General features: G+C 45.1%; 1 protein-coding gene across 1 annotated transcript; it reads left to right on the forward strand.

Annotated features, from left to right (window-relative positions):
• Positions 1-5,596: 5,596 nt before the first annotated feature.
• On the forward strand, positions 5,597-6,643 carry LOC145956305 (uncharacterized). The gene has a single exon (XM_083071886.1). It carries the CDS (start codon positions 5,597-5,599, stop codon positions 6,641-6,643), a length of 1,047 nt encoding a protein of 348 aa, XP_082928012.1.
• The last annotated feature ends 3,088 nt before the right edge of the window (positions 6,644-9,731 follow it).

Below are 9,731 nucleotides of genomic sequence, written 5' to 3' on the forward strand. Positions count from 1 at the left end.
ACAATATCCCCCATTGGATAACAGCCTACACAGAGGCAGCAAAATCAGAAAACCAAAAGAGACACCCGAACAAGGATAACCGGGATACTCCACCAACGTCGAAAGGACGTCAGCCAATCATAAGGCACCGCTCACATCAGAAAGAGCATCTTTGTGTCTATACCCCAAGGAGTCAGAAATTCCCCAAGGGTACCAACAATGCAATGCAAGTTGGGGCACAGGAACCTGTGAATGACTGCACATCCCCTAGACGGATCCCTGCGTTATCCAGCCCTCAGCGGCACAAAAATCAAAAAAACAACCGTCGAAGCAGCATCGTGGACTGTGGAGACAAAATCATCACGAATCCCTGGAAAGGAGATATTCACGCTACCCCGTCGTCACAAACACGGAGGTATGCAGCTTCCGGCTCGGACAATGAGCGAAGCTATCTCCGAAAAAGGGTACTCACCGCCTACCGTTGTCATAAAGGTACTTAGCTTCCGGCTCGAACAAAGAGTGAAGCTAAGCCTGGAGAGACGGTACTTACAGCTTCCAGCTTGGGCAACAAGCAAAGCAAGGCCTGGAGAGGCAAAACTCATACTGCTCACCGTCGTCACAAAGGTGCTTAGCTTCCGGCTCGAACAAAGAGTGAAGTTAAGCCTGGAGAGACGGTACTCACAGCTTCCAGCTTGGGCAACAAGCAAAGCAAGGCCTGGAGAGGCAAAACTCGCACTGCTCACCGTCGTCGCAAAGGTGCTTGGTTTCCGGCTCGAACAAAGAGTGAAGCTAAGCCAGGAGAGGCGGTACTCAACCATCAGCGTCATCAGAGGCGCGTTGATGTCCAACTTCCGGCTCGGGCGTCGAGTGAAGTTGGCCTTGGAGAAGGTAAACTCAGCTACCGAGGATGTCAGAAGCGCCGAGGTATGCACCCACCTGGAGAGGCTACTCAACATTTTCCCACCGGAAGACGCTACAAGTCAGAAGGTCGGCACAATACCCGGACAATTGGGTCAACTCCTTTACTTGTCAGCCGATACACCAAGAGGCCGTCCGACTAAGTAAAGGGGGGGCAGCTGTAGACCCCTAAAATTGTCCGGGTCGGAAATAAAGCTTGAAGACTCTCGAAGACTGAAGGATAATCAGCCAGAAGGACTCCTCGAAGGCCCTAGGAGGGTTCTCTGTAGGTCCAGAGGTCTTAGAATAGCTCAAAATAAAGAAGTGGAGGGAAAAAGCCCAATACGGCCGTACTGAACTCAATACGGCCGTATTGAAGCTTCAATACGGCCATACTGAAGTCAGTACGACCGTATTGACACTTCAATACGACCGCTGCGAACTCAATACGGGCGTATTGAAATTTCTGACTTTCAATACGACCGTATTGAACTCCAATACGACCGTATTGAAGTTCAAAAATTTCAATACGGCCGTATTGGCCCTGTAGGCCGTACTGCGCCTATTCCCTATAAATATGACGTCAATTGGACGTCATTCCACACTTTTAAACATAGTTTGAACCCTCTCCTTGAGTATTCTGGGGTTTTTGAGCAGTGTTCTGCCCTAGAAATCACTCGGAGAGTTGATCCGACGAAGTTCTTGAGCCCCGAGCCATTTTGCTTGAGGATCGAACCTAGTCGAGGGGAAATCTTTTTGATTCCCTTAGTTAAAATTTTGTTCTAGGAGAGCGAAGAGCGGGCTTGTAGAGCGAGGGAACGCCAAAACGCTTCCCAGTTCATTTTTTATAAAAAGCACGCTTCAAGAGGTTTCCCTTCAATCCTTCCTTTTACTGCTTTCTGTGTGCATATTTAAACTGTCATCATGTAGATAGTCAATTCATAATTGTTTAGAATAAATAGGGGTAATTTAGTAATTTTACGCTGTTATTTTAGAAAATAATCTGTCATAGGGAACCCGAAAGGGGCGCCGTGGGGTGCTAACACCTTCCCCACGCGTAACCGACTCCCTTACCCAACTCTGGTTGTAGTGGCCAAAGTTGATTTTTAAATCAATTGCCTTATCCCTTTTTTCCAATGTTTTGAGTAAAACATTGGTGGCGACTCCACGAACCCTCCTTTTATGAAAACCACTAATCCATGGAGGGTCCCGCTTGGGATTAATATGGATTAGTGAGCCTTTTAATAAAATTGCTCGTTTGACGAGGTCTCAGTTTGAGAATAAGTCATTCTAGCAATCCACATTTTTCAAACAAATAAACGAGTCCAACCATCCTTCGCGAATGCCGAAAGCCCGTTTCGGGCCGGTGGCGACAACCAGCAATCATCTTGTAGACATTTTGAAAGTAACCGTGTAATTTAAATTTCAAGCATGTAAATAAATATTGATAAAAGGGAATTTAATATTAAATTTATTAATTTTTATCGTATTAATTTAATCGTAAGGGTACCGATTTAGGGCATTGTGGTGATACTTAATACCTTCCCTATATGTAACCGACCCTCGAATCCAATTTTGGTTGTTAAGGCTATTATTGGATTTTTGAAAACCTTTTCTTTTTCCAATGTTTTGAGCAAAACATTGGTGGCGACTCCATGAACCATTTTTCAAAATCATTAATGAAGGATTAGTCCAGTCTCCGAGGCATTCCCTAATTGATGTGATTTTTCAAAGGTAGTCCAAACCATTTAGTCGTAAGATCGGAATTTTTTGGGTTACAACACTCCCCCTGCAAATCCTCCTACAATCTTGCTGATTATCCTTCATGGTTGGTCACTATGTCGTCGATCATCTTGTCGTTCTCGAGATTTGTTACATTCCCTCTACTTGAATGTCTCTAGTCCTTTGTCTTGTCCTTCTCAGGGCTGAACTCTTGGGCTTGTTTGATGGTTCTATTTATTTCTACTAGGGATCTACACAAAGCTTTAGAGGTGCCCAATTTTTACCAAGTCCTCGATACGATCCTGAAGAGTTGTACATTCTTCAATCATATGACCCTTATTTCTATGGACTTGACAAGTTTTTGTCTTGTCTACCTGGGGTGGTGTCATCTCATGACGTGGTACCGTTAGGATCTCCATGGCAGGGGCTTGTTCCAATACCTAGGCTCGACTTTGTTGAGCGGAGTATAATGTGCATATTTGGGTCCTATGGCTACCCTCTCACGGTTTGTAGTGTCATTCAAGCGAGATCTACTCGGTGTTCTTTTTCCACCTCCCTTTTGTTGTGGGCTAGTTTGGGCTGTGTTTGGTTCCAAAACTCAGCCAGCTCCTCCGTTTGCATGTATTTGGTGGCTCTTTGTCGTAAATTATCCAAATCACTAGGTGGCTTTTTGCATATAATATTCACAAAAGGTCCAGCCCACGGTACCGTGGTGAGGTGGTGCATGGAAACTACAAGATCTAGGTCTTTTATGGCTAGTGTTGTTTTCCCAAATTGCTCCATAAAGGCTCTTAAGGACTCCTTCTTCTCTTGACAAATGTTAACCATGGCTATGGAAGTGAGCTTATAGGGTTGACTTGCAGCGAATTGAATGCTGAAACGGGTTAATAAGGTCTAGAAGGAATTGAACGACCTTGGAGGAAGTTTAGTAAACCAGCTCAGGGTGGGTCCCTTCAAGGAAGTCGAGAATACTTTACACAGGATGATGTCCTCATCAGTGTATAAGCTAACCTGGGTGACGAAGGTGTCAATGTGCTCCTCTAGGTTAGTTGTCCCGCCATACCGATCCAAGGTCAATTTTTTCTAGTTATCCACTAGGCAAGCAATCACTATTTATTAGGTGAATGACATTTTCCCTTGGCACCTTTGTTTGTCGAGGATGGTTGTTAAAGTTACGGTGGGTTGGTTGGAAAGTTTGGGCTCCTTGTACCACGCCGAAGACTCACCCTGGTCATGTGAAGTCCGAGTTGGGGGAATGCTCTAAGAGGGCTACAACGAGCAATTATCACTTCTTAGTTTAGCATTTTCTTTTCTTAGGATAGACAACTTGTGTGCGTATTTTCTGTATGTTTTCGGAGTTCCATCATTTCTACCCTTAATTGTTCCATTGTTGAGGATAAGTCAGTCGGACGAGATTTATCCTCGTAAGACTCTTCCATTTCCTCTCTAGTCACCTCGTCCCTTGGTCGTCCTGATCTTTGTGGTGTCCCTAAGTTCGAGATAGTTGTGGTTCCTTGCTGGCTCCTTGTTGCTACCATTCTGACTTAATGGGTCGAAAATTGATTAGGTTTCAGCCCCATGGTGGGTGCCAAAATTTTTCTATTAAAAGACACTTCAATGCAATCCTTCTTCTTTATTCCACCTTATTCTTCAATCCTGACTACCCGAACCCTCTATCCTAATGGTAGGGATGGTACCTGCAATGACACTTCAATGCTTAAGTGAGTATTCGATTAACAACAATGTGTATATATATATTGTACTATATGTACCGTCTTACCGAGCTCAAGCTCGACATCACAGCACAAGACGACCTCGGATACGCGCTGGATGACTTTGGCCAAGACAAGGTCCGCTATCCAATTAGGTCATAACTGATCTCGGGCCCAAGGCCCAGAAAAACCCTAATCCATACAAAGGTATGTGCATTACTTATACGAGACTAATACTCCCACAAACACTAACTTTAGCATCGGAGTCTCTTTTGCAGGTACCACCCCCAACTTGGAACAGTAAGCGTACCACTGAAGGAGGCTCACCGATCTTACCCAGCAGATCGTCCCCTATGACTGATCTCCGGTAAGAACATTTGGCGTCGACCGTGGGGCCGATCAAGACAGCTCTTATCAGCCACGCTTATGGTTTTCACCCAAAGCCATAGCAGACGAGCAACAGACGACCTAGATCGCCCAACAAACATGGACAGCGAAGCAACATTGAGGAGACTGATCGAGCAGGTCGAGCAGATGCGGTAGTAACACGTCGTCGATCTACAAAGTATGCGTGCCAAGCATGAGACCGACTTGGCCGCGATGCGTACCGGTAATGAAGCTGACCTAGCGGCGCTGCGCGCCGAGAATGAACATATTCGCGCTTAGCTCCCTCGGTGTCCCTCTGATCAACCCCCTCACCAGAGCAACCTACACGAGGAGGAGGGACACTTGATTTCTCAACAGCCAACAGCGAATAGGGCACCGACTCCCAAGCCTGCCACACATCGGTCCCACATACCGACGAACAAGTTAGCCCATGATGTCAGCAATGCTCCTCCCCACGTCACGGGAAATCAGGCGACTTTCCACCGTCATCCTTTTGTGGATGGCATCATGGAAAAACCTCTCACTTTCGGATGAAGCCTCTCCACATCGACCGTTACGATGGCACAACAGACCCAGACAAGCACATTGACCTATTTACTACACAGGTAAACCTTTACACTAATGAGGATGTTATTCTGTGTAGGGTATTTCCAACATCGCTCAAGGGGGCTGCGCTCAACTGGTATACCTAGTTACCTGCCAAATCAATTGACAGTTTTGGCACTCTAGTCAGACGATTCACGGCACAGTATCCAACAAGCCGACCTCACCACATAACGTCAGTCGCCTTGGCCAGCCTCAGACAGAACGACGATGAACCTCTACGGGCGTTTATGGAACGCTTTGCCAGCGTCTCGGTGAAAATACGAAATTTGAATCCCGAGGTCGCTTTGCACGCCATGCTCATGGCACTCAAGCCCGGACCGTTTGTCGATAGCCTATGTCGTGAAGCTCCTCGTGACATGGATGAGCTCCGTGCCCGTGCTGCTGGGTACATCCAGATGGAATTGCACTCCATTTCTTGTGACCAGGTGCGCGACAAGACACAGGCAAATCCCGAACAGGGTCACAAGGAGATGATAAATGTCAACAATGACAGCCAGTTCAAGAGGTCGGCTAGGGCAAACAAAGGAGGGAGATACGACTTCTACACTCCCTTGAACACGCCCCGGGTACACATCCTGGAGGAGTCCAGTAATAGCAACTTGCTCACCCTGCCACCACCAGGTCACACTCTGAACAGCGCAGACAAGTCCAAGCACTGTCGGTACCATAGAAATCACGGTCAGACCACTGAAGAGTGTCACACACTCCGAGAATGTATCGAAGAGCTCATCCAGGAAGGTCACCTCGACCAATACGTCCAGCGACAACAGGGTCACAGAGGAGGCCACGGTAGACCAGGACGAGGCAAAGGCCGTGGCTTGGGAGCTTGCACGGACCAACCCTCTAGCTCTCAGCAAAATGCCGGTGGAGCATTGCAAGCCGAGGTAAGCCAAGAAACAGGGTCAGCTCTCCTACGGGGAGTAATCATCACAATTGTAGGTGGCTTTGCAGGAGGAGGCTCCAGCAGCTTGGCCTGGAAGAGACACCTACGTAGCATCAACGACGTCCACTCTGCTACCTCGGCCTCGCACCAAAGCTCACCGCCGATCACCTTCACTGACGAGGACTACACTGGCGTTTGCCCCAACCAGGATGACCCAATGGTCATCGCCGTGGAGGTCGCCAACTGGGAGGTCCACAAGATGCTAATTGATCAGGGAAGCTCGGTTGACATCCTTTACTGGCCGACCTTCCTCAGGTTAGATATCCCTCACTCTCTTATCCAACCTCACACAGAGCAGCTAGTTGGATTTGCAGGCGAGCGAGTACATACTCGAGGATACGTGGACCTGCTAACGACCTTCGGAACCTCCCCTTCCATAAGGTGGATCATGGTCTGATACCTCCTCGTGGAAGCCAACACGTCTTACAATATCATCATTGGAAGACCAATGCTGAATCAACTCGGAGCAGTGGTGTCCACCCCGCACCTCACCATGAAATTCTGATGGAAACACTTGGTGAAGATTGTTTTTCATCCAAGCTTCCATGCAAAGGACCGTGAATACTCTTGAGGTAATTCTTCAAATCCACACTTGAAGCTCCATGAAGCAATCTCCAATGGAGGAGAAGCACCTAGGGAGGTTCGGCCACCTCTTGAAGAAGTGAAAAAGCTTAAGGAACCAAGCTTCTAGGAGAAGGAACCTTGAGAGAGAACTAGGATTTAGGTTCTCACGAAATTGACTCTTGAAAAATGAGAGAGAATTCTGAATTCTTGTTCTCATAAATGTCCAAAAGTGTGTACAAGTGTAGAGAAAACAAATATATAGGGAGAGGTAGCTTCTAGGAGAAGCTAACCTTAACCATGGTTCACTAGGAACCATGGTAAGGTGAAGCTAACCATCCATGGTTTCTAAAACTTGTAGGAAAAGCTAACCTTGACCATGGTTCACTTAAGAACTGTCGCCACCCGCCGAAACGGACATTGGCATTCGCGACGATGGTCGGACTCTTTTTAAGTTTTGAAAAATGATGGATTGTTAGAACGACTTATTCTCAAACTGAGACCTCATCGAACTAACAATTTTATTAAATGATTCACCAATCCATGTTAATCCCAAGCGGGACCCTCCATGGATTAGTGGTTTTCGCAAAAAGAAGGGTTCTTGGAGTCGCCACCAATGTTTTACTCAAAACATTGGAAAAAGGGATAAGGCAATTGATTTTCGCAAATCAACCTTGGCCATTACAACCAGAGTTGGGTAAGGGAGTCGGTTACGTGCGGGGAAGGTGTTAACACCCCACAACGCCCCTTTCGGGTTCCCTATGACGGATTATTTCATAAATAACAGTGTAAAATTACTAAATTACCCCTATTTATTAGAAACGATTATAAGCGGAATATTTACATGATGAAAATTCTAAATATGCAACAATCAGAAAGCAATAAAAGGAAAGATTTGAAAAAGAAACCTTTGAAGCGTGCTTTTATATATTCAAACAGACGTTAGGAGGCTTTTTGGCGCTCCTTCCCACTACACGCTCGCTCGTTCCTTCCCTAAAGATTAATTTTTACTATGGAAATCAAAAGATTTCCCTTCGACTAGTTCGAATCCTCAAGCTAAATGCTCAAAACTCAAGAACTTTGTCGGATTGGCTCTCGGAGAGACTTCTAGGGCAGAACACTGCTCAAAAATCCCAGAATACTCAGCAAGAGGGTCCAAAAGTATGGAAAAAGTCTCCAAATGTGTGGAATGACGTCCAAATGACGTCCTATATATAGGAGTGAGGCGCAGTACGGCCTCTGACATCAATACGGCCCGTACTGAAGTTTTGAACTACAGTACGGCCGTATTAAATTCAGTATGGCCGTACTGAAGTTCAAAAACTTCAGTACGGCCTTATTGTAGTTCAAATTGTTCAGTACGGCCGTACTGAACTTCTAGGAGGCCGTATTGAGCTCCAATCCTCCCACATCCTTATTTTAAGCTACTCTAAGACTTCTAAACCTATGAAGAATCATCCTAGGGTCTTCCAGGGTCTTCCAGGAGTCCTTTCGGCTGACTTTCCTTCGGTCTTCAAGAGTCTTCGTGATGGAAGAGCATGGGCTAAAGGCCCAACCACTAGAGCTATGGCCAGGAGGTTACTTGAAGATTTGACTGCTTCAGAGCTTAGTGGGCCCAATGGGCTTGGTGGGCCTAGGGTGCTTCTTACTTGGGCTTAATTGATTATACACCATGTTTAATTGTACTTTCTTAGTTTAGGAATCTATTTTCATGTTGGTCTTGTATTTTGACCATAGATTAGGGTTTAGGCTAGTTGGGCCTAGTTTTGGGTTTCATGGGCTTTTGGGCTTTTGGTACCCAATATTGGGCTCATTATTTTCCTTGTAATATTTCCTATTGATTGTATTCATTAGACCATTGTATTTTGGTCATTAGTTTAGGGTTTAAGGAGGTTTAATAGTTCTTTTGAATTAGGACAAATTAGGTCAAATTTAGGATGAATTTAAGTTGCATTTAGGTCACACTTTTGGCACCACCTTGGTTGCACAAGTGTGACACCGAAATGCAACCCTAAATTCACTCTAAATTCAACCTAATCTTTCATTTAGCTCTACATGACCGGTCATGAGCATGTGACACAAGGTTTGAATTCAAATTTGAATTTGAATTCAAATCTTGGCGCCAACATGTGACCAATCATGTGGCGCCAAGTGTTCTCCTCAAATTCGGATGCTATATGTTTCCCTCCTCTTACATATTGTACTCACTTTTGATCATAATTGAAATTTGTGAGCCATTGGCCTAGTTTCCTCTCTCAAAAGTCCCTTAGAGTTCATCTTCAAAACCTTAGGATTTCACCTTAGAATCCTCCTCTTTGAAGTGTGCTCTCCATTGATGCTTGAGCTTGGATGCTTCCCTCCTAGTTCTAGGTTGAGTGCATCCGTGAGTTCTTAAGCTTCTAAGTGTTCTTGAGTTGAAGAATCAAGCCTCCATTGAAGAAGATCCGGCCTAAGCAAATCCGTGGAGAAAATCATCCATCACTTCTCCTAAGTTTGCTATCAATTTTGGTATCAAGAGCAAGGTCTTCAAGGAGATAAGTGTTCTTCAAAATTTTGTGTCCGTTTTGTGTTTGTATGTTCTTGTCTTGTCTTGTTTGAGTTTTTCAATTTTCGGATCTATATTTTGAAGTTCTTGTGTTCATAGATCCATTGGTTGATTGTCTTGAATTTCTTCCTCAATCAACTTGTTTAGGAACTATTTGCTTGTGCTATTTTGATTTTATTTTGAGTCTCTCCATTCTTGTATGTGTCCGTGATTGGACCTCATGCATTGCATTTAGATTTTGGTTTTGAATCTATGTTTTGTCTTAGAAGTTTATGTTTAATCCTTAAATGTTGCCAATTCCTTGAATAGCATGTTTAACCTAGTTTTATTTTGAATTTTGTGTCTACATATTGCTCTCGGTTTTGCTTCTCTTTGTGCC

This window comes from Cajanus cajan, chromosome 3, assembly GCF_000230855.2.
Source record: "Cajanus cajan strain Asha chromosome 3, NIPB_CcT2T_4, whole genome shotgun sequence".
Lineage (NCBI taxonomy): Eukaryota > Viridiplantae > Streptophyta > Magnoliopsida > Fabales > Fabaceae > Cajanus > Cajanus cajan.

What these genes read in the sequence shown, in the direction of transcription:
- LOC145956305 (XM_083071886.1), top strand. Translation starts at nt 5,597, where the DNA reads ATGCTCATGGCACTCAAGCCCGGACCGTTTGTCGATAGCCTATGTCGT.